General features: G+C 45.2%; 1 protein-coding gene across 5 annotated transcripts in view; it reads right to left on the bottom strand.

Moving 5' to 3' along the window:
- The window catches only part of Fam168b (family with sequence similarity 168 member B), a 33109-nt gene extending 8463 nt beyond the window's left edge, over window positions 1-24646 (bottom strand). Inside the window, exons 1-4 of one of the 5 annotated variants that reach the window (XM_052192891.1) lie at window positions 24434-24646; window positions 18623-18703; window positions 8493-8573; window positions 2746-2781 (exon numbers count right to left, since the gene is read on the bottom strand). In XM_052192891.1, the coding sequence (XP_052048851.1) occupies window positions 2746-2781; window positions 8493-8573; window positions 18623-18692 (187 nt within the window). In that variant the 5' untranslated portion in view covers window positions 18693-18703; window positions 24434-24646. The remainder of the gene's footprint in view (window positions 1-2745; window positions 2782-8492; window positions 8574-18622; window positions 18704-24433) is intronic. The other 4 variants (XM_052192892.1, XM_052192895.1, XM_052192893.1 and 1 more) reach the window with 4 other exon arrangements.
- Between the last annotated feature and the right edge of the window lie 1245 nt (window positions 24647-25891).

A 25891-nucleotide genomic window follows, 5' to 3' on the forward strand; every position in this document is an offset into this window, starting at 1 on the left:
TTAAATGTGTGGAAGTCAGGAAAGGGAGGAGAGGGAAGCCCTACTGACGTATGAAAATGTTCCAAGACTGTTTGGGGCGATGGCTCCATGGTTGGTGAAGTCCAACTGTGGGAATCCATCAATACACACCCTAAATACGTGAGTGTGTGTGTAGAAACTGTGACTCGCTTTCAAAGGATGAACTGAGAATAAGCAATTTTAATTTGAAATTTTAAAGTTTTAATTATAGTCTTAGTAGAGAGAATTAATGACTTCTACAATATCTACTTACACCAACTTTCAATACTGGTGCTTTGCCAAGAAAGCCAAATATGCAGATTTTCCATTTGGATTTATAAAGCAAGTGAAAAGACAAGAGCACCGGGCGGTGGTGGCGCACGCCTGTAATCCCAGCACTCGGGAGGCAGAGGCAGGCGGATTTCTGAGTTCGAGGCCAGCCTGGTCTACAGAGTGAGTTCCAGGACAACCAGGGCTATACAGAGAAACCCTGTCTCTGAAAAAACCAACCAACCAAAAAAACAAAAACAAAAACAAATCCAAAAACCAAAAAAAAAAAAAAAAAACACGAAAGAAAGAAAGAAAGAAAGAAAGAAAGAAAGAAAGAAAGAAAGAAAGAAAGAAAGAAAGAAAGAAAGAAAGAAAAGGAAGAAAAGACAAGAGCACACAAGGAAACCATCATAGCTTAGATCTGAAGGATTCCTCCAAAAGCCTGCAGTGTGTAGGTCTGCCATGTGGTAGTGCAAAAGAATGGGGTCTAGTGGTGAATTCTTTAGGGCACTGAGGTATGCATTCTATGGGACAGATCCACAAGGTGAGCGCCTTTGCTTTACCATATTCTGCCTGGCCACACATCCAAATAATGGGACTAAATCATCATGGACGGAATCTCCAAAACTACTGAGTCTAAAGCCTGTCTCTGAGAAGGAAGCCATCTGACCACTTGGACATCTGTTACAGGGTAAACAGCTAACACCATCCCTTTCTCCCACAGCTCATCTCCTGGTCTTTACAAAGGATAAAAAGGAAAATGATGAATATGGTACATGTTCAACTTTATTATAGGCCAATTATACTACAATTATATACCACAACAAATCTGTAAGCCATCTTTAAGTTAGGGAGAAGCCACGTAAGATTCACCCATTCAGGTTTCCGTGACACAGCAAGGGGAAGGACCAGAGCAGCCCAATCACCTCTCAAAGAGTACTCATTGTGCAAGGAGTCATGACCTGCCACCGAGCAGGTCCTACTGTAGGTGACCAGGAAAGATCCGACCTCCTTGACTTTTAGTAGGAAACACAGGGGAGCAGGAAAGTAGAGTGCTCACAGCATCGTGGATGCAAGAGAGAGAGAGAGAGAGAGAGAGAGAGAGAGAGAGAGAGAGTGTCACAGAAGGAACCATGTGGGACTGGAGCAGAGAAATTAAGCACGCCATGCCACCCTCCAATCCAGTCCTTCATTTATCACAATCACAATCACGACAGATAGTACAATTGCTGAACAGGTGGCCTTGCTAAGTCTGATTCCTACTCAATTATTTAAATCTAGTTTCTGCCTCATTATTTCCAGGAATTTCAATTGAGTCATCTTGCCAGAACTGAGCATGAAGTCCATGTCTGCAGTCACTGCACTCAGAAGACTGAGGAAGAAACTATGGATCTGACTAGCATGGGGGCACTGCTTAAAACCAAAAACACAAAAGGGAGAGAGCAAAATTCTCTAAGGGATCACTAAAATCACATGCAGGAAATATGGACAATCAAACTGTTCATGGGGTCCAGCAGTGGTGGCACATGCCTTTAGGCCTCCCAGCACTTGGGAGGCAGAGGCAGGCAGATCTCTGAGTTTGAGGCCAGCCTGGTCTACAGTGTGAGTTCCAGGACAGGCAGGGCTACACAGAGACCCCTTGTCTTAAAAAACCAAAATACAAAACAAACCAAACAACAAATTGCACAAGTGTGCCGCACTCTGAGGACAGATCCTGGGTGTCCCGGTGGAGCCACGATCAGAATCTGCAGTGCTAGTCAGTGGTCACTTAGCTAGAAAAGCAGGGCCCACACTAGTGCCCAGCACCAAAACCAAGCACTCGCCATCCAGATGACACATGTAGAAACGGGAGCACTAATAACGAATGCTTCAGGCATGGCCATAGTGTTACAGACATTGTTAGATACTTGTAAAAGCCATCACGTGATGCATGAGCCTTGCTTCAGAACAGCACAGGAGCACTGATGGCACACAGCTGACATAGCGACTCTGAGCTGGTGGCAATAGAGGCCAAGTGACTGGGGAAGTGACTGCTCTCACGAGTTAGGGGATGCACCTCAAACTGTTTCTATTGAAAACGCTCTACTGGTGTTAACGCTACACTAGACTCTTAGCACTCAGAAGGCTGAGGCAAGAGGATAGAGAACTCAAGACTGGCCTAGACTACACAGTAAGCTCTCAATCCAACCACACAGCACAGGCTGGAGAGAATGCTCAGCAGTTAAGAGCACTGACTGCTCTCACAGAGGACCTGAGTTCAGTTTCCAGCACCCACATGGTGGCTCGCCACCTGCAACTCCAGTTCCAGGGGATCTGACACACCCTTCTGGCCTCCTCAGACACTGGGCACACACATATATGCAGGCAAGCACTCATACATATCAGTGTTTAAATCTTAAAGGCAAACAAACAAACAAACAAGCAAGCAAACAAACAAAACACAAAGGGCCAAGAACACAGCTCGAACAGAGCACTTGCCTAACATGTGCAAGACCCTGGGTTCAATCTCCAGCACTGCAAACAAAAACAAACAAAAAAATCATTTTTTAAAAAACAAAGTATTTTTAAGGTTAGGTAAGCTGTTACATACAGATTTAAAGAAGGCAAAAAGATACACATTTGGCTTCATAAACAGATTCAATATACAGCATAAAATAGGTCCTCATTCCAGGTATTCAACAGTATTGGCCATTTCTCAGTGTGATGCCTTCACTAGGGACAATGGCTGCTAGCCCACATGTCTACATCCACAGAACTATTGGGAGGGCAGATACAGATGCAGGAAATGTTTTTTACAGGGGAAAATTCTCTACAACATGACTCTCTCATCATCTCCTGGGAAGCTACTGAAGTAAATTCTCCACAGACGAAGTGGAAACTGAGAAAGGCGGCAAGAACTGAACAGAAGGCAAAAGCCCCAGACCCTGCAGAAGAAGGCTTCAGTACAGGAAGAAAGTTAGGGCAGAAGTGGGGCTCCTGACGAGCACCAAGAAAGCACAGCACTAGAATAGAATGGCCCATGGCCCAGAAACACGCACCTAGAGATCTCAAGAGTCCTAGACAAGCTGTTTAAAAGAGCAACAGAATCCTTATCACTGAATCTGACAAGTCAACAAGAACAAAACAACAACACGACTCCCACCACAACAAAATGACAGCAGCCAGCAGCAGGAGGGAATCTAATGGGGTCAGGACAGACAGGCATCCTAGCATGGTGGTAGCAAATGACTGATTTCCTTCCTTCCTAAGACAGTGTCTCATAGCCTAGGAAGACCTCCCATTCGCTACAGAGCAGATTACTCTGCATTTCCAATCCTCCTGCTTCTATTCTCCACAATGAGCCACCATGCGGGCTGTATGCAGTATGGAGACTGTGTATGCTGGGTAAGCACTCACTCTATCACCTGAGCCACACCCCAAGCCCTCTGCTTTAATTGTAAAAAGCTTTCTACAAGTACCGGTGTTGTTAGATCCTGTGCATATATACATTTAAGAGGGAAAGACTCCTGCCATCCCACAGTCAATCAACGCTCTAGTGCTATTTCCTTTCAAATAGTTAGTCATACAATAAGTTTTCTGTTTAAGCAAGCCTGGAATCTCATTTCAGAGACATAATTCTGGATAAAAAAAAGACTTTTATTTTCACTTATTGTTAAATATCTTTCATAAACAAGAATCAATGACAGATAAGCACTGTGAGCGCTAGCTTAAGGGAAGCGCTACCTGCTCTATGATGCACCTGTATTTGTGTTTGCCTAAATAATGCTGTAGTGTATCTCTCAGCAACAAGTTTGCCTTTTAAAAACATGCTTTGGCAGGGCATGGTGGAACAGCCTTGAATTCAGCAGAGCCTTTAATTCTGGAGGGGTAGAGTAAGGAAGATCTCTGTGAGTTTGAGTCTAGCCTAGCCTAACAGTGACCTCCAGGCCAACCAGGGCTACAGTGATCACTAATCAGTTACTTTGGCCTGAAGCTGTCAGATCATCAGTGCACCTGAGCCATTCAGCGGGCCAGGGGCAGGAACCCGGAATGCACTAAGTGCCAGGCCTGCCCAAAGGCTGCTCATGATCCTCCCACAATATCGACAAAGTTCCAAGGATGAGATCACAGTCCCAGAATGTCAGCATATATCTATACATTCTGGATATATCACATATATATATATATGTGATACACATTTATATATATGTGATATATCCAGAACAGGCTATATCACCAAAGCCACCACAAATCCCAAGGTTCTCAGACTCCTGCCACACATTTACAACTGCACAAGCAAAGGGGTCTGGAGAGATGGCTCAGGGGTAAGAGCACTCTTGGTTCAGCCCTACCATCTACATGGTAGCTCATAGCCACCTGCAATTCCAGTTCCAGGGAAATCTGCTGCCTTCTTCTGTCTTCTGCCAGCACAAATTCCACAACATTACACAGGCAAACACTCATACACACACAAAATAAAAATAAAACTTAAAAAAAAAAAAAAAAAGGATCCCAGTATTTCGAAGGTGCCGAGGAAGCCCTGCAGACCGGCCCGCTGCCTCTGAGCTAGATCATGTCAAGAAAGCAGCAGGACTAAGAGAAGCGCCCTCCTTCCTGGGCCCTATGAAAAGGGAGACAACTTTTCAGGGACCCTTCAAAGAAGAGTGCACAGCTCTGATTACATCGGGTGCCGACAGTACGGTGGGGCACCAAGGCCTTGCAAGTTACTCCAGCCTTAACCTATTTCAGAGTAACATCTTTATTCCAAGTCTCTTGACAATACCAGCACAGAAAACCTGGCACTATAAAACCAAGACTGTCAGCTAAGGGGCCTGGCAGAGGCTTCCGAGGCTGAACCCTGGGCCACTGTTCCTGTTACTGTGTACCTCAGCTTTCACACTCAAGGATCCAGCTGAAAGCAGTCTTGAAAAGTAGACAAGACAGGAGACTTGAGAGAGGAGGGTTGCATTGTTCCAGACACCCCAGCTTTAGGCAAGTACATCCGCACTGGCCCTGACAACCCGAAGCTCTTTTAGGAAAATACAAAAGTTAGTTGGACATTGTCAGTCCTTTTCATACCAGCTTGTGCTCCAGGAAGAAAGCTGGTGTAAGCAAAGCCCGTGAGTTCAGAATGTGCACAGTGTGAGCAGGAAGCACTGTCCCATAGAAACGCACTTCAGTTTAACCCAGAGCTACACACAGTTAATCCCAAACATACAAACTAAAGCTGAAAGAAGAAAAAGCGAGGCGGCTTTTCAGGATACCAAAAATGTAATCCACAAACGAACAGAATGATAATCTCATCAAATTTTGAAAACTTCTGCTCTGTGAAAGGTATCAAAAGAAAAGCGGAGTGATGGTAGGAGTCGGGGTGGGGTGGGGGTGGGGGAAAGAAACCTCTGTAATCATGAACTTGATAAAAACAAACAAAACAAAAAAAAAAAAAAAACAAAAAAAAAAAAACAACTCTTTAAAACTCAGCTCTAAGCAAGAGACTAGTACATCTCAGTTCCAGCGACTCAGGAGGCTGAAGCCCAGGAGTTCAAGACCCACTGGAGTAGGGAGACACACACTGAAGATGGCTCAGTGATTAAAAGTACATCCTGCTCTTGTGTAAGAGCTGGGTTCAGCTCTCAGCACCCGATCGGGTAGCTCAAGCTATCTGCAGCTCCAGCTCTAGGGAATCTGATGTTCTCTCTGGCTTCTGGGGTACCTGAACATGACACAGAGACACAAGGAACACACGCACACAAGTAAATAAATAAAAGTCTTGTAAAAAAAAAAGCAAAACAAAATAATGTGGGTTCAAGAGAGACCTCAGCAGTGCCCAGGCTCAGCTCCCAGCATGCACACAAGTGCCTCACAACCACCTGCAACTCTAGCTTCAGGGGAACCAACGCCCCCTTCTGTCTGTTTCAGGGACTTGACATGTACACGGTGCATATACATGCATGTAGACAAATGCTCCGAGAAAATAAAAATAGATCTTCAAACAAAATCTGTAAAAATAAAATTACTAAGTACCTTAAAAATGGACTGACACAGAGTTAAAGATGCACGAGCCCTGTCTCCTTTTGGAGGGTGCTGTGGGGACTCAACTCGGGGCCTTGTTCAAGCTGGAAACTTCTCCATCACTGACCTTGTCCAAAGAGCTCTTGTTCTGCTTTGTTTTCACTCATCATTTACTTTGATTTTAATCATTATGTGACTGCACCCATGTGTGCAGGTTGGCATCAACCCCTGAAGCTGCAGTTATAGGTTGTTGTGAGCTGCCCCACATAGGTGCTAGGGCCTAAATTTGCAATGGTAGCAACCTCTCTCAACTCCTGAGACATCTTCCCATTCCCATTCTTGATTCATATAAAAAGATAATGAATCTAAGACTAAGATGTGCAGGCTAGCCTTGAACTCACCATGTAGTTCAGGCAGACCTCAAACATGACTCTCCTGTATCACTCTCCAGAGTATCTGGCAAGACCAGATACTACACCATCATGCCCAGAAGCAGAGCCCTTTACCAGACAGTCAAATGATAAATTAACACATGAAGATGACCAATGTTACTGTCCAGACAGTTCAAATCAATGGGAAATCACTAATATAGGTAGGATGGAAAGACTACTCATACCAGAGTTGCCAAGGACACAGAAGACTAGAACTAATAAATATACCCCCCAGGGGAACAAACATGGCAGTCACTCAGGAAGGCTGTTTGTGGTAGACTCTTCCTGCCCTAAAATCAGCTTCTTCGTCCCTTTGCAGTTACTCAACAAAATGAAAGTGCATACCCATAGATCTGTGTTAACATCCAGAAAAAGTCATTTCTAAATGAATTTTAAATACAAACTCCCAAACCCAAGCAATGCAAATGCCATTAGCTGACCAACAGATAAGCAAGTGATGTTTCCCATACAGAGGGCACAAACTAACAACAGGAGGAAGGAGGAACAGAGCCCAAGTACTTACGCCCAGTAAAAGACAGCAGTCCAAAAATGACCCAGTACCTTCTGTGTGATTCCACTTACACAAAAAATTTAAGACCACAACTCATCTACAGCAAGAGAAAACACATCTATGATTCTTTGAAGCCCAGTAAAGTTGAAATGGACAGAACCAAATTTGCCCAAAAAGGTATGACAGATGTACCATCAAAGCGAAAATGATCAAATGCACATTATAGATATGTGCAGTTAATTAAGAGCACTTTTAAAGAGAAGCTGCATAATGTAAAGTGCCTTGAAACAGGAAAAGGGTGGCAGAACTGTTGGCGCCCTGCTGAGTAGCACTGTGGGAAACCGCTGAAGATGTGTCACAGTCTCAGTGATGGGGAAGAGAGCAAGGTGTGAAAAGGAGGCAGACACAATCACAAGGGGGAGGAGCTTTCTAAGAGACCACTCTGGGGAGGAGCTAGGAGATCAGAGATGAGAAACTATTAAACTTCTGCACACTGCTATGTACACTCGCATGACTGTAGCGAACAGGAACACGAACTCCTAGGACAGACACCTCTAAAGCAGAAAGTCCAAGGCCAAGTGTCCCTCTGGGTCTAAGCTAAGGAAGGCAGATGGCTAGGTGCAGAAGAGAGGGCAGACTCATGACTCATAAGGAAGGAAGTGCCAGCAGGGTACTACTGCCTCCTCTCCTACCCAACACAACTGCAAGTCTAGACCTGTGGGGAAGGCCTGGCCCAGCAGCCTCAATAGCTGGCTCTTGGGACAAGCTCGGCTCATGTAAAGCACGAGCTGCTGCCACCCTCAAAGGAATCACCATGTCTTGTCTGAGTAAGTAAAGCCCAGGAGAAGCTGACAGCTCACGCCAGGGGGTGCGGGAGGAAATTTCACTAAATAATCTTTATGTAATTCAGAACCAACCAAACTCATTTTCAGTTTTTACCACCAAGTTCTCAAATCTGAAAATGTCTGCATGTACTGTGCATGTAAAACAAAGTTTTCTTTAAAAAATATAAGCAGAGCACCCTGGGCAGAACTCACTGACAAAATGGTCTTCAGTCCCTAGTAGGACATCTGATCATAAGAAAGGTATCAGGCACAAAGAATTACCTGTCCAGCCCAGAGGCTGGTGGGCAGATCTGAGAAACTCAATAAAGCAAAGCTTATATCACTGAGACCTGAGTTTGATCACACTCATCAACAAGTTCACTTATAAATGTACAAAGCCACCCTACCACAAATCCCCGTCCCATACCTCCTCCCCAGATACACAGGCATCTGTCATGCAGTACATACCTGTTTGGAAGGTAGGATTTGCTCCAGGGTACATGTTAGGAGAATAGGCAGGTGCTGCTGCATAGCCCACAGGAAAACCAGCTGCAGGGACACAGACAGCACAACAGCATTATCAATGAGAATGCAAACATCTGACCACCATGCCTCTTCACTGTTGCTGAATTCTACATACCCCGCTCAAAACAAAATCACTTCTAGTCATCTTCTTTTCTTAGAATTGTGACGAGTCACAAACATAACATAGACTGTTAGATCTATAATTGAATGCTCACACTCCATAACTTGGGGGGGGGGGGGGAATCAGACAGAGACTAAGTCAGGAGTCCACAGTCCATAACAGCTGCATCTAGCACCAAGTCAGGGCATAGAGCACTTCAACATGTGTGTGAGGGCCTAGGGTCAATCCCAGGGCCAAAATAACTTCCTAAGAACTAACAAGTAATGCTGGGTATAGTGGGACATCTTTAATTCTAGCATGTGAGAGGCAAAGGCAGGTAGATAACTGAGTTACAGGCCAATAAAGGCTACATAGCAAGACCTTGTCTGGTAAAAAATAGCTAAGTCACAATTTTAAGCAGAAGGAAAAGGGAGAGTAAAAAGGAAAGAAGGGAGAAAGGAAAAAGAATTCAAAACAGACTCTCAAAAGCTAACACCTCTGGCAGTTCCTCCCCAGAATCACATCATCTGTGAGTCAACCAGAGTGTTCAGCATGGTGCACTAGGTCATTATCCTCACCAGGCTCTGCACCAGGCCTCACAAAGAACAAGAATTCAAAGTGAACCTGAACCCACCCTAGCTAGGGCCTACTTGTTGCTGAGGGGGGATGGGGGTACTTACAAAGACAGAGCCAGATTGTTTTATTTAAAAGCTAGTAATTTTTATTCTTGTTATTAGACTGTTTCAAACTTCTAAGTTCATTTCAGGTGTCTTCACATTCTGAATTTCTAATTCCCAGCTTCCTCAGTTCAAGTTGACCAGTTAGGAGCCCAGGATGTCAGGATCATTAAACTCATTAAACTTTTTACTAAAAAGGCTATAATTAACCTCAAAGAAACCCAGAGTAAGAAAATACAATATCTAAGTAAGATCTGTTTTCTCTCTTTGAAAGGGTGGCAGGATCCTCCTGCCACTGTCTAGAGAACTCAGGCAGTTACAGACAAGCATGCTTATCTGTATGTGCAGGCCCTGAGGGAGAAGATGGGGCCAGAACGCCTGGCTGGAACAGACATTACAGACAGTTATCAACTACTACAAAAACAGAAGCCATGGCCCCTGCAAGAGCATTGACCTCTGAGCCATGTCTCCAGCAGCCATGGTTACTTTTAATAATAAATGAATCTTTAGTCAGACTAACCCACAGCCACAAACAAAGATATCAGCAAGATATTTAACAGAATCCTGTCCCTTTTGTGTCCAGCAGGAAAGGGACCCTCGGGTACCCACCCACCCAGCCTCAGAGTCCAGGATTCCTTGTGCCTTCTTCTGCTTGACTTAACAGCAGGTCAGCAAGAGGCCCTCACACCCTGAGCAACAGAACCCAGCATCCCAAAGCCCTGAGCACTACCACTGCTGCTTGTCAGGAGCCGTGCTTCTCTTTCCTACCAAGACTAAGCTGAGATAGCCTAAAGGCGGGACCCAAAGGGAACCAACCCAAGGGTACTCAAAGGGTGTGTTGTTGTCCTTGCTGTTTTGTTTTTGTGAGACAAGGGCTTCCTCGGTCTAATCATGCAACTGAGAATGACTTAGAAGCTGTGATCCTTGGCTGTACCTCCAAGTGCTGGATTAAAGGCCAGTGGAATGCATCATAACCCACTCGGGAATCTCCCAGGATGACGATGCTGGGGGCAGAGAGCACAGCACCATGGCTACCGTCCAGACACAGTCCTTGTTGAGTCTGTACGTGCGTATGTACATCTAAGCCTTCCATGTTTGGCAAGCACTCTACAGTCAGGCTGTGTGCCTGCCTCACCGATGGGGCACCGGCAAGCCGCTCAGGGGAGGAAGAACACAGTGTCGGCCAGGGGAGTACCCAGTCCGCGTTTTCCAGGGTGAGAGACAGCAGGGAGGATTGCTGAAGTCCCCAGTCTCCTGTGCACCCACACACAGCTGAGAGCTGAGGAGGGTAGGGTGTCCTTGGTCTACACTTCCCCTGAGGACTTTTAGAAATAAGGCCAAGCCTTGGAGGGGCAGAATCTGGCTTGGTTCTGAGTGAACTTTTGTGGGAAGGGAATGCCAGGAAGGGAAACTAACTGTCTGAATACTCCAGGCCTATCTAGATGGCTCATTTGCATGGAGAATTCCAAGTTTTTATACTATGTCACTGACTGCCAAGGTCCTCTCAGTGGGGTGTCATGGTTACGTGTTCCAGAACAGGTAGAGCTTGACAGGGAGCTAGCTCCGCTCCTGCCATTCAATTTTGAGACTCCCCAGGGTCTGAGCCTGTTTATCCTCACCAAGTCCTCTGTCTAGTGGCACAGTCCACTTGCCTCACACTCAAAACTACAGAAGAGGAGGGAGGGTGCAGTAGTACCCACAATCTAATCAAATGATCCCAGCACTGGGGCACTGGGGCACTCCTCGCACCTGCCGCAGTGTTCTGGGTTCCCGAATGAAGGACGCCTACACACAGCCATTACATTTTTTATGTCTTAAACACGTCAGTGGTTAGGACACTTCCTAACCTCCATGTGGTTTATTTCCCCACTCTGATACTCCCAAGCTATTATTTACTAAGATCTATAAGCCTTTTGGAAGTGACTGTCAATATATTTGAGAGATTTTCAATGTCACTGCTGTTGTTTTACTATTTGTGTGTATGCGTGCATGTATGTGTGTATGTGTGAACTCCAATAAACTGTGAACATACAAAAACACAAGTCAGTTTTCTCTTCCCTGACATGGGTCCTGGGGACTGAAATCCAGCTGCTGTGCTCAGGGGCAGGCACTGTCATCTTGGGGCTAGGGCCCCTCACATGGCAGATCCAGCAGGGCAAAGCAGCCATTCATAAAGCCTTAGAGTAGTGGGTCTCAACTTTCCTAATGCCAAGACCCTTTTATACAGTTAGTGCCTCATGCTGTGGTGACCTCCAACCATAAAATTATTTTCACTGCTATTTCATAACTGTAATTTTGCTACTGTCATAAATTGTAATGTAAATTATCTGTTTTCTGATGGTCTTAAGCAAACCTCATGAAAAGGGTCATTCAGCCACAGAGTCCACACATAGATGAATATAGAAAAGTAAAACCCTAATAAGGGGAAAAAGAATTCAACTTACATGAACCCCAAAGGGGTCAAGACACACAGGTAGAGACCCACTGTCTCTTAGCTGAAAACTGGTCCTCTGTCAGGCAAACTCCCCTGAGTGCATTGCTTGGGGAGGAGCACACAGGAGAGGTAAGGAGGAGGGGGCACCTGCTTAGCCAGTCAGAGCATCTAAACCAGCCCCAGTAATCCACAGGGTGGTGACAAGCTGTTAAAGGCCAGATTCTCGATGACACTCCTGCTTTGCACTCTGACCTCCCCAAAGCCTTCCTGAACAGCCTAAGGTTTGTGCTGCAGTGAAGTTACCCTTCCAAGAGTGCATAGGAGCCCCTGGAGGGCTCAGTTCTCTCCTCCTGCATGAACTGGAGCCTCCACACTCCTTCTCTTGGTCTTCAATTGGCTCCTTCTCTACCTCGGCACAACTGGTCAGGCTCTCTTCTGGACTCTTTCTTTCCCACTTGCCTTCTTCAGTCAGTCAGACAGTGAGTGGGCAGTACCAAAATGTTTTATCAATGTCACTCATTTGGCCAGCAAGGGCAGTGGTTTTCACCAATGTCCTATGGACCAACCCAGAAGCCCAAAGCAAGCCAGTTCAAACCGGATCAATTCACCCTAAGCAGGATACTGCTTAGGTACCAGAGAACCATTTGGGAGCAAAAACTTTTTGATATACTTTTTTAAAAAACAGAAATACCACTAACTAGATCATATTCCACATGCCGCCACTGCGCATGCACATGTGCGCATGCACACACACACACACACACACACACACACACACACACACAGAGAAAAAGAAAATTTCCTCCTGTCTCCCTCATGACCCTCAGGAAGCATCTGCACCTATGCTTGCTACCAGAGCCATCCCGGCCTTCCAAGGGTGAGTTAACAGGCACTGAGTCCAATGGACCGAATCGTGACACAGCCGTGTGCGCATCAACACCCCACCCCCATCTCCTGAGGAGCCTTGCTCCTGCTATACCTGTCCTGTTCCATCCCTTCAGCATATGAAAGAAACTCTTGCTTCCCATCACCAAGACCTAAAGTGAGCTCAGCCCATTTCCTGGGCAGCACCCCCCACCCCCACAAGGCTGAAGCTCTCAGAGAGCTGAAGGTCACTGCACACTCCTCAGCCTGCTGTGAAATCACAGCTTACTCTCTCCACCACATAGTCTGCAGGTTTCCATGCAGCAAGGCTCAGCAGCACTGCTTCCTCGTGCTAATTCTTGTCCTGAAAAGGCTCTCGCCTGTAGTTACCAACACCTGACCAGTGTCCTTCAACATAGCTCCACCTTGGAAGGACAGGTAGGAAGTGATCCTAAGCACTAGCCATTTTTATGTGTGTGGTGTGTCTATATCTGTCTGTCTCCTTGCTTCCAGTGCTGGCAGTCAAATCCACGGGGCCCTGCACAGATGAATATAGAAGAGCAAAACTCCAATAAGGGAAAACAAAAAATTTAACTGACATGAACCCCAACACCACTGATGATGGCAGTTCTTTTTTTGTTTTTGTTGTTGGGATTTTTTTTGTTTTGTTCTTTTCGAGACAGGGTCTCTTCTGTATATTCCTGGCTATCCTGGAACTCACTCTGTAGACCAGGCTGGCCTCGAACTCAGAAACCCGCCTGCCTCTGCCTCCCAAGTGCTGGGATTACAGGCGTGCACCACCACGCCCGACTGATATAAGTTCTTAAAATTCAAGGCTGACAGCATGGTGCTGTCAGGAAGGATGTGAGAGGAAAACATCCTTCCAAGAGTACAAACAGTGAGACTCTCTACCCAAGTCAGCTGGACAGTACACTAAAAGCTGTCTTTCTTGGACTCTACCTTGTTGGTCACTGCCACCAGCACAGTTATTAAACTGTATGGGAGCAAACCCTAAAAACATTATTTGGCAACTTGGCAACTGCACCAGCATCTCTTCTCCAAAACTGAGCGGAGGAAGAAGGCCTCCTCTAACCAGCAGTTTTGCTCCTGGTACCTGATGCTAGCTGAGACCTCCATGACTGAGCACCCAGCTGCTCTCTCATGTCAAACCTTGACCTCCAGTGGCCACAACACGTGTCCCTTCCTCCGTCCACTGTGCATTACGTTCTGCATAAAGACATATTACAATACACACCCTGTCAACGCTCAGCATGGGAAGAGAAAGAAGCAAATGTGAATTTTGGTGGTCTTGACACATTTGCTGTGACATGACCAGACCCTTGAAGAACTTGGAAGGTAGCCGAAGTCCTCCTTGAGTCATGCCATAGTCCAAAGCTAGCTCACACGAAGGTTTAGGAAACTTCCTGGCGTATATGTCAGCTTCCTACAGAGGCACAGGCTTCTCAGAGCACAGCAGCTTGCGGACGCTGCACACGTGAGAATGAGGCCAAGGAAGCAGGAGCCTTACCTGGGCTGAAAGATAAACATTCACCTCCTGAGTGCAGGAGGAGCAGTCACACTGCCAACTGTTAGGCAAAGGAACACAGCAACTGGACAACTCAATCTCTAATACAAAGTCTGTCACAATTCATGAAAACCTTCAGCAAGAGATAGGACCACATGACAGAAAACAAGAAGACATTGACAAGAGAAGCAGAGCCACCACCCAGAGACTACAGTCATCAACAAACCAACTGAACAGTTCATGGAGGAACAAGGTTTGACTCAACACATGGATTCTGTAGCAGATTCAGGCACCATTAGCAAGATTAGTGAAATGCAAGTAGATAGTAGGAAGCCATTCTGAGCTTTCCTGTGGATGGAATCACAGACAAAGAGAGGAGGGACAGACAGTATCTATAAAGCTACTGCTACTATTGGGGGAAATTCTAAATCCACAATTCCCTCTAAATGCTGAGCAAAATAAAAACACTACATCTAGTCACAGCATGGTAAAACAAACAAACATACAAACCAACCCACAGTATTTTAAAAACAACAGAGGACAGAGGGGAAGAGGAAACAGCTATAGAAGCACAGTTATAGCAACAACTACCCTGATAGAAACCAGGAACGATACAGTTTTATCTTTAAAGTCTGAGAGTTCACCAAGTAGGACCCATGTACACCACAGCACACACAATAACACATACAATAAGTAAAATAACTCCTTTAAAAAAGATGACAATGAATAAATGGATGTGAGCAAAATCGCGTGTTATGAATAAGGAAATGGGCTGAGATATGGTTCAGTGGTTAAGAGTTCTCTTACAGACAATCCAAGTTCAATTCCTCACACTCACATGGTGGCCCACAGCAGCCCATAATCCTAGTTCAAGGGAAGCAGGCATCACCTTCACTTCTGACCTCTATAGGCAGCAGACATGCACATGGTGCACACACATACAGGCAAAACACTCACATACATAAAATAGTTAAAAATAAATACATGAGAAAACAATAACAATAATACCAATAGTTATTTACACAAGAGAGCATTTGAGGGGAAGAATTCTCTCCATGTCCCATGAGCCTTTGCACCGAAGTCATGCTGGCCCAAGAGCCCATAGGCGCATGTATAATGCACATATCCGACCCCAGCCACTAGGACTTGACCAATAGTTTTATACATCAGGTAGACTGTCAAATACGCCCCCCCCACCCCGGTTTGCGCGACAATTGTACAAGGTAAGTAAAGTATAAAACACTGCAGAAACGGGTGGTGGTGGCGCACGCCTGTAATCCCAGCACTCTGGGAAGCAGAGGCAGGCGGATTTCTGAGTTCGAGGCCAGCCTGGTCTACAGAGTGAGTTCCAGGACAGCCAGGGCTATACAGAGAACCCCTGTCTCAAAAAACAAAACAAAAAAAGAAAAAAAAAAGAAAAACACTGCAGAGATGACATTCAAAGCTGCTTCAGAGCTACAGAAGCTTTCTTTCAAGTGATTTGTCACAAAGAGGAAAAAAATCTAACAAAAATAATGGTTTATTCTAAAGTTCTTTTGAGCAAGGACTAGTCAGCATGTGGGAAGCAAAGGGCCAGACCAGACATATCAAGGGTCTGTCAGAGAATCCAAACCGTCATGAAGAATGAGAGGTAAACTAATACCACAGGGCTCAGGTTATTGCCCTGGCTCCAGATGCTTTCAGCTACTCCATTCAAGCTAGTGTTAATACTCCAAAAACAGGCGCTCCTATCGCCAAATTGTTTTTCAGCAGAGCTGGAAAACTGTTCCTCTTTCTTTTCATTTCTCTAAGTCAAAGTTTTCATCCAGTCTATTTCCTCTCTTACTTTATCGTTAAAAAATTGTATCTGTTTATGTATACATTAGAGTATGTGCAGGTGATTATGAGCCAGAGGGGGACAACAGACCTCCCGGAGCTGAAACAATAGGCAAAAGTGTAAGCTGCCTCATATGGATGCTGGGACCCAAGGTCAGGTCCTCTGCAAAACCAGGCCATGCTCTAAGCCCTGAGCCATCTCTCTCTAGCCCTGGAAGGTCCTACCTGCTCAGGCACTTCTTGCTTCCACTGCACACTGTCTCGCTCCCAGCACGCTCTAGCTTCCAACTCCTCCAGCTTTCACTGGACTAGCTGCCCCGAGCCCTATTTCTTTTATGTTCAGTTGTTTCTTTCTCCTTAACCCTTGTGTATCTTGTCCTCTATTTACAAATCTGGCTCTCTGTTATGTTCGCATTCTAAACTTTCATGTGACAACTGATGGCTGCACTGCCGCAGTTACTCTGATTGGTGACCGTTCCTGATCGCACCCATGTTTTGTAATAATTCTGCATATCAACAGGTAGTACTTTTTACAGCAATCAAACAGCCTATATTGAAGACAAACACTTCACAGTCATTCTGCAATATTGCTGTCAGGTATTTCAGGGATGTGCAGCCAGATGAGTGTTTGAGGCTTTGAACTTCTGGATGCCTACGCTGGGAAGCATAAGCAATACGCTGGAACCAATGCCCCTGAATGTCTACATGAACTTAGGAAAGACTGCCCTTTTCACACGCCAGACACACAGGCTTCCTTGTGGGGACACCAAATAGGCTCTCTCCACCACTGTGCCTCTCTCTCAACAGGCAGGCTGCTGTAAGCAGAGAGCTGAGTGGCTCCAACAACTGCTCAAGAGTCTAAGTCTCCTGTTCTGTCCCTCTTGAGCTGCTAAAATTCTAGGACAGCAAGTGCCAAATGCTTCTGGGCAGATGCAAGTATCCACAACCCCGGCCAAGCTGGGTGTACATAGCTTTCAAATCTGGCCAAATGCTTCTCTCCACTCTTCCAAGTTCAGTTTTATTCCATTTTTTAAAAGAGTTTTATACCAACAAGGTTTTCCCCAAAGAATTTCAAACCCATAATGCTTACATGGTGGTAAGCCTGTGTTATCAGCTTCTTCAGAGGCTGAGGCACAAAGATCTTAAGTCTAGTACTGCCTCGCTTATATAGTGAATCCAAGGGCTGTCTAAATAACCTAGCAAATCCTTGTCTCTCAAAACAAAAACAAAAACAAACAAACAAAAAACCAAAGGGGGTAGTAGGGCTGGAGAGACAGCTCAGCGTTTGGTCAAGAGTACTGGCTGCTCTTCCAGAGGACCCAAGTTCAATTCCCAGCACCTACATGGCAACTCACAACTCCTGTTCCAGGTGATCTGACACCCTCACACAGACATACATGCAGTCAAATCACCAATGTACATAAAAAAATAAGTAGATTTAAAAAAAACAAAACAAAAGGGTCAGTAGTAGCATACTCAGGTAGCATACACAAGACTCTGGGTTCCATCATCAGAACTCAAAGGGGAAGGACCCACAATGAAACTAACAGTACGAATAACTACTTTTTAGTCACCAATCAGGACAGCCATCTGCAATTTTGACCAAAGTCCCACTTTCACAGGGTTTTGCATTCTGGCCAGCCTCCCCGCAGCTGAGCTGATTGCCCCCCCCACCCCCGACCCCTATTAAGTGCAATACAAGGAGAGGATAGGTGAGGGTGTGGTACACTCCTAAGTTATTCAGTGGGGTCTCTTCCCTGTCAAGGGAGACAGAAGTCACGTTCAAGCAGGCCAACCGCTGAGGAAGGTGTGAACAGGGACTGTGAAAACACACTGGGCTTTCCAATATGGCAGTGAGGCTCCTACGCAAAGAGGAAGGGACTGAGAGGCAGAGGAAACAATCTTGGCTCCTCACTGGAGATGTCAGCTCTGAGCAGGAGACACCTCTTAACTCTTCTCTCCTGCGCGTCTCCTTCCCACCTTCCCTAACTCGAGTCAGTTTGCCCACTGTCTTAAGGCTGAGATGAACCACCATGACCAAGAGCAACTTGGAGGAAAGGCGTTTTCATCTTAGAGCTTTCAGTCTAGCTTGGAGGGTCAGAGCGGGAAACGAGGCAGGAACCAATGCAATTGCCACGGACCGTCTCCCACTGTGCCTCCTTCCCAGGGCCTGCTCAGCTTGCTTATGCAACCAGGACCAGGAGTGACGCTACCCACACTAACCATTCATCAAGAAAATGCCCGCCAGGCAGTGGTGGCGCACGCCTGGAATCCCAGCACTTGGGAGGTAGAGGCAGGTGGATTTCAGAGTTCAAGGACAGTCTGGTCTACAGAGTGAGTTCCAGGACAGCCAGGGCTACACAGAGAAACCCTGTCTCAAAAAAAAAAAAAAAAAAAAAAAGAAAGGAAAGGAAAGGAAAGGAAAGGAAAGGAAAGGAAAGGAAAGGAAAGGAAAGGAAAGGAAAGGAAAGGAAAGGAAGAAAATGCCCCACAGGTAGTCTGGTGTGAGCATTTTTGCAACCGAGGGTCCCACCTCCCAATGGCTCTAGCTTGCATCTGGCTTATACAGAACTAGCCAGTGCGTCTACTACAACTGTTTATGCTACATGGACATAAAAGTGCCAACACTCAACAATGAAAACAAAACAACTTGCTTACCTGGATATCCAATTCCTTTGGCATTTGCATAGGGAACCCCAGAAGACCCAGGGCTATAAACAGGATTCATGATTTCAAGAACTAAAAGGGGGGGAAAAAGGTGATTTAGCCAAGTTCTTGCTTCCAGAATTTTCTCCATTTAGTCTCAAAAGAGCAGGCAGCAAATGTTATTCTAGTCTACAATAAAACAATGTATTTTCTGCTGCTCCCAACCAACAGAGAACAGAAAATAAACACGGAATGGCCCAATAACCTCAGTATCCAGCCAAATCAGGACCCAACAGTCTTTTCTTCATAACTCACTTCAATCCATCAGGACTAAGGCAAACAATATCACATCCCCACTTAAAATGCTGAAAATTCACAATTAATCTCAATGCCCTTATAACAGAGAACTAAATGAAAACATAGCCAGAACATGGATTTTCATGCAATTGTTTTAAAAGTATTTAAAGAGGCTGAGTCTTCTTAATGAAAGTCCTTATCTAGAATGTGCAAGGCACTGGAGATTAGCATAACAGCACATATCTGTAATTCCAGTCTTCATGAGAGTGAGGCAGGAGGACTGCCACGAGTTCAACACTAGTCTGGGTTGTGTAAGAGCCTGTCTCAAAAACAGACAAAATTTATAATAATGTGAAAAGAAGGGCACAATACTGCACCGTGGAGGCCAGAGAGGGTGTTGAATCCCCTGAGGCTGGAGTTACAGGGGGAGTGAGGAACTTGTAGGTGCTGGGACGCTGGGACCCAAACTTAGGTCCTCTTCAAGAACAAGAAGTGCTAGTAACCACCGAGACATCTCTCCAGCTCCCAAAATTGTTCTTTTAAAAAAAAGTAAATATAAGAGTCGGGCAGTGGTGATGCATATCCTTAATCCCAGCATGCAGGAAGCAGAGGTAGGCAGATCTCCAAGTTCAAGACCAGTCTGGGCTGCAGAGTGATCAGTTCCAGGACAGCCAGGGCTACAGAGAAACTGCCTCAGAAAATTATATAGATAGATATACACACACACACCCACACATATATATGTATATACATGTATGCATATTTACATATACATATGTATTAATGCATACATGCATATACATATATGTGTGTGCATCTATCATATATACAAATATATGTGTTCACATAATGTATAAGCAAAATATATATTTACATATAAATATATTATCTTTGTAAAATACAATATAATATATACACATACTATTTACATAGTTTATATGTAAATGTATATGTGTTTGTGTGCGTGTATGCATGTATGTGTATCTATATCTGGGCCTAGTGGCCTATGCCTGCCTATATTTGGGAGGTAAAGACAAGAGGATCACAATTTCACAACCACCATGCGTTCCCAGGTACTGAACAGTACAGGGCTGTGGATGGAGAAAACAAGGGTCACCAGCACACCAGAAGCAAAGGCACCTGTGCTTTGTCACACTTCAAGAACACGGGAACTGTCAACTGCCAATCCTCATTCCTCTGAAATACACGGTGCTTCTGTTTCAACTGTCATCTCCCAAGAAGTAAATTCTTTCCAAACTATTTCTCTACTCTGAGCAACTAGGGGATTTCCCTTGTTAATTAAGCTCAGGACAAGCATCGTGCCACGGGAAGGTACTGAGAAAACAGGAACAAGTCAAGGTTCCCTTCTAAGTTTACAGACTAGAAAAAGTTCAATCCAATACATTTTGCAAAAAAAAATTAAAACAGATCTTCGCTTCACTACCCAAATACAGGTGGATGAGTATCGTAGTTTGAACAGGAATGGCCCCCACTGATTTATGTGTTTAAATGTTTAGCATAGGGAGTAGCACTAGTAAATGGTGTAACCTTGTTAGAGGAAGTATGTCACTGTGGAGGCAAGTTCTGAGTTCATACATGTTCAAGGTCTGCTGCCTATGGATCAAGATGTAGAACCCTCAGCTTCTTCTCTGTCTGTATACTGCCATGCTCCCCACCATGATGAAAATGGGTGGAACCCTGGAACCTATAAGTCAGCCCCAATTAAATGCTTTCCTTCATAAGAGTTGCCTTGGTCATGATGTCTGTCCACAGCAATGGAAACCTAACTAAGACAGTGAGTTTTTTGTTTCAGTTAATATGTAGATTATAGCTTCTGTAAGGTGTAAAAAGCAGCGTGATTAATGCAGTGTAAGGGTCAAAAGAGAACTGGGTGCGCTGAGAACAGAGAGCAAGCTTCGGTGGAGCTCCTCCAGCAGGGCAGCAATGAGGAGGAGAGCCAGCCGTGGTAGCACTGCCAGGGAAATCGCACTACTCTGGAGGCTAATGATACACGCTCCCTGGTGTGATTAACAAGTCTTCGGGAATTAAGTGCCAGCTGGGACTATACAACTAAGAAGCTGTGCGACTACCTGGCTAGCATGTTTGAAGCCCTAGGCTCCACCTCAGCACCAAAGAGACAGGTAAAAACAGAGTAAGACTGATAAAGAAAATAATACAGTTCCCCTTTCAATCTGGTAAACCATCTTAGTGTGCTGAAAGGAAACCCGTGACACCATAGGTTCTGTGTCCAAATACAAAAGCCCTCCTTGAATTATTTATTCAATGCTGAGATTCCCTTCAAAGACTGTGAACCCAATAACAAAATTTAACTTAAGCATTTTAAAGTCTAACGCAGAATGATCAAAGCACACCTGATTAGCAGATGTGAAACACAAACCTATCTCTGCATCAAAAGAACTCCTGACATCATCTGTATGCTCACATAGCAGAAGTCTGTTACTATGTACCAGCCAAGATGCACTGCTCTAAGGGTCAGATGGAGCGAGCACCTAATGTCCAGTTAGCAGGAAAGTCAAGGAGTCTGAGGAACAAATGGAATGAGACTAGGAAGCAAATCACGCAAACCCAAAAGAAGGGGCATTCTCATGGACAAATGTCTGTTCTTAGAACATAGGTGAGAGAGGATGTTCGAGATAAAATTAGATTTACTCTAAAGACAATGGGTGGATTTTGTCTATATTATGATTTATATCTGTAAAAAACATTTTAACAATATAGTACAAAAGTGAATACAGGCAGAGCTTGTTATTTATGATAATAGTATTGTGTTTATGTGCGTGATGGTTTGTATAAGCTTGGCTAAGGGAGTGGCACTATTAGGAGGTGTGGCCTTGGAGTAGGTGTGTCACTGTGGGCGTGGTCCTAAGGCTCTCATCCAAGTTGCCTGGACATCAGTTTTCTACTAGCAGCCTTCAGATGGAGATTTAGAACTCTCAGCTCTGCCTGCATCATCATGCATGCTACCATGTTCCTGCTTGATAATAATGGACTGAACCTCTGAACCTGTAAGCCAGCCCCAATTAAATGTTGTCCTTTATAAAACATGCCTTGGTCATAGTGTCTGTTCACAGCAGTAAAACCCTAAGACAATATGCCAATACATAAATTTTTTGAATACAAAAGAATGTAACAATATGATGATACCTATAATTTAAAGCATTTCCTTAAAAAGGGCAAGTACTGTAAATTGCTAGTAAGCTTTCTTTCAGTATGTAGGGAACATGGCTGCAAAGAGCGCCTCTGTACTTTTACGCCTGTGTAACAAAAAAGCAAAGAAAACACCTGGAGCAGCAGTCCACTGGTCACACAGCAACCACCATTCCTCACTCTGAGCTGATGTGGACAAAGCACCCACACTGAATTCGGGGCCAGACTTCCTAGGATTCTCATTTGAACTTACTCAACTGTGGGAATGCTGTGGGCGGTTTGATGCCTGCATCAGAACAAACCACCCTAACCCTACCGTAAAGACCACACAAATTCCTCAACAGTAACAGCAACCATCACAAGCACACCCTTAAAATGAAAGGTTTTTCTCTTTTAAGATTTGTTTTTTTTAAAGAATTTGTGCTTGAGGCTATGGATTTAGCTCAATAGTAGAGTACTTAAGGACCCAGGTTCAGTCCTCAGATCCAAGAAGGAAAAAGACATAATTACAAAACAGACCCTCCTGATTGAGGCTCTCAAGATAGATTTTTTTTTATTATTATTTGTATTTACATGTGTGCCCTGTGAGTGGATGCTCTGTGTGTGTGTGTGTGTGTGTGTGTGTGTGTGAGAGAGAGAGAGAGAGAGAGAGAGAGAAGGGAGGGAGAGAGAGAGAACCTGTGGACCTGGGTCACGGGCAACTGTGAGCTGCCTAAACCAGTGCTGGGAAAGAACTGAGTCCTCTGCACGACCACAAAGCACTCTCCAGCCCATAGTTTGAGTTTTAAAAACAAAAACACTAGTGTTTAGCTGAAGTGGGAACTGCAACATTTTATGGGTCTTATAGTTTAGCTTTTCATATCAACAACACTAATTTCAGGGTCCTTTAACTGTCTCTAGATCCCAGAGATAGATGCTTCAATAAATAAGTTACAGGTTGATTAGGAAAATATCAGTATCGGAAAGTTTTAGTTATGTCTGATAGCAAAGAGAGTACATCTTGCAAGAAAACTCTCCAGTCTACCAATCAGCATTCACTGCTGTCTGCAACCATCCATGACAATGTATTTCTGTAGAGAACAGTCAGATCTCAAAACAAATAAACAAAAGTACAGAACAGACAGAAGCCAGGTATCACTACTGATACATTTATGCTTTGAAACTGTTCTCAGCTGGTCCATAAAAATTAACCATCTATTAGACAAGTTAGAAAGACAACTTCCTTAAACCACAGGACCTTCGAAAATTATTTTTAGCATGCACGTTTTTTTCTTCTCATCTCTGTCTAACATTAAAACGGTCGGAAAGGCAGAAGTAGAGAGCTCGCCCAAACCAATCTGAGACTGGAGAAAAGAACAGCAGCGGTTTCCTCCTCCCTCCTGGGTTCCAGGCACTGGCCTTATACACACGGTCACTTCCACCCTTAGGGGCAGGTCAGGAGGAGGGCAATTCTATCAACTGCTTCTGAATTACCTCCTAGGTGAATGCAGAGGCAAACAGCTCAAAATCCTGAAGCGCCCGCCTTAACTTTCATTTGGTCTGGTCACAATTAATTTTAACACCCATAAAGGTTTTCTTGCATGTTAAACCATCCCAAAAAATGCTGCACGAGTAAACTACAGACACTACTAAAAATGAGCCTGCTTTATACGAAGACTAAAAAAAGCAAGACCTTCACAGTAGCTTCGGCATTAGGAAAGGTGGCCTAGATTTCTCAAATCTTGGCTGTCAAAGCCAAAACCACTCATTAGCCCTTGACCTACCGAAGTTTGAAGGCCGTCTTTCTAATTGCTTGCACCAGAACTACTCTAATTCAAAATCTTGCCTTACTACAGAAAGACATCTCATCTTACACAAGGCGAAGTGGAGAGTTTAAGGCGTAGGGACTGCCCAAACCTCTTTTCTTTCATTTTCTTTTTTGTTTTTAAATTGTAAGGTGTGTATGCGCACGTGTGAACCTTTTCACTAGCAAACCTCCTAGCTCGCAGAACACTCCGAGATGTTTACGTGAGTGATTAAAACAATCAGCTCAGACAATGCAAGAGATACCACGAGAGAGCGAGAACACTCAGCCGCGGACGCGCCAGCAGGACGTCCTTCTCTTTTTTCCAGATGAACCTGGGCCAAGCCCCGGAACCTCCTTCCTTTGCCAAGGTACCCTCGGAAGCCTATGTTTTTCTGCTTGAGAGGGATCGCCCGGTCTGCGGCGGCCCGCGACCTTCCCGCCCCGCCCCCCGGCCCGCCGCGGACAAAGCGGCGCCCCTGCTCCCCGCGCGGCCCGACCAGGCGCTGCACAAAGCGCCGCACTTCCGGCCCGCGCCCGCCCCGAGCTACCGCCCCCATGCTTCCCGTACTTACGGTGGCCTGCGCCTCCGGGACCGGCGCGAGCCGGCCCGAGCCGGCACGGCGTGTGGCTCGGCGACGGGCAGTGCCCCAGACGACGCTCGGTTGCGGCCGACCGCTAGGCCCGCGCTGCCTCCCGCCCGCCTCGCCGCGGCCCCCGCTACCGCCGACGCCGCGCAGACACCGCAGCCCACGACCTCACTTCCGCCTGCCGCGCGCCAGCCGGGGGCGCGCCGGGCACGTGACGCAGCTGCGCGCGCGCCCCGAGGGGCGTACGGGAGATGCCCGGATGCTGGGATGCGCGCTTAGGCTGCAAGCCTTTAGCTCAAGCTAAAACCCGCTTGGAAGCTTCATTGTAGAACGCAGTTGTGGTCCTTAGAAACTTCGGAAGGAAATGTACGCCTGCTCTCGTTTTTTTAGTCAATAATTTCTTTTTCCGTTTTTTCTTTTTTTTAAGCTTTTCCCTCCGTTTTGTTGTTTTGTTTTGGACCAGAATGGCTTTAAGTTTATAGATCTGCCTGCCTCTGCCTCTCTGCCTTTGAGAGACCTAAAAGCGGTAGATTTTATTTTTAATATGCGTGTGTGTAGCTGTGTGGGTTTTTGCTCACAAGAGTGCTGGCATGTGACCGAGTTACAGGGGGTTTCTAGCTTTCCTACCTGCAGTGGTGCTGGAAACTGCTCTGAGCCATCATCTCTGGGATTCCCCCTTTTAAAAAGATGTATTCATTTTATGTGTGTTTCGCCTGCGTGTGCCTGCTTAACGCCTACAGAGGTCAGAAGAGTGATTTATAGATGTTTATGAACCATCCTGTGACTCGAACCCAGGTGATCTATAAGAGCAAGCAGCAAATACAGCCTTTAATCCCAACATTTGGGAGCCAGAGGCAGGGGGATCTCTAACTTGTTAGAGGCCAGCTTGGTCTAAGGATTGATATCAGGACAGCCAAGGCTATGCAGAAAAATTCTGTCTAGGAAAGAAAAAGAAAAAAAAAAACTGAGACGTCTCTCCACCCTCTTTTCTTTTTGATCTCTCAGCTCCAAGGCCACCACAAGATTTTAACCCTGATAAGCTTGCATCTATCACTGAGCTAGGGAATACCAAGCACTTAGAGCAAGCCCCAAACCACACTGGCTTCACAAAGCAGAAAAATCAACACAAAGTATACATGCCAGGAAATGTTTGGGAATAGAGAACTTACTGTAAAGAAGGGGCAGTGAAACTTCCTACCAGATATGAAAACATATTTAAAGGCTGAAGCCGATAAACTCACTAGTTCACAGACAATGAACCGAGGGAATGCAATGGGAAATCCAGAAGTATACTAAAACAATTGGGAGAAATTGATATTTGAGAAAATATTTCATATCACGAAAATATTTGGATCTTAAAGGTTCACAAAAAAATCTATATTTTGATGTCTTGGCTGCTAGCCTGGCATCTGACACTATGTAGGCTCTACAGATTCAGAGATC

Source organism: Apodemus sylvaticus, chromosome 9, assembly GCF_947179515.1.
Source record: "Apodemus sylvaticus chromosome 9, mApoSyl1.1, whole genome shotgun sequence".
NCBI classification, from domain to species: domain Eukaryota; kingdom Metazoa; phylum Chordata; class Mammalia; order Rodentia; family Muridae; genus Apodemus; species Apodemus sylvaticus.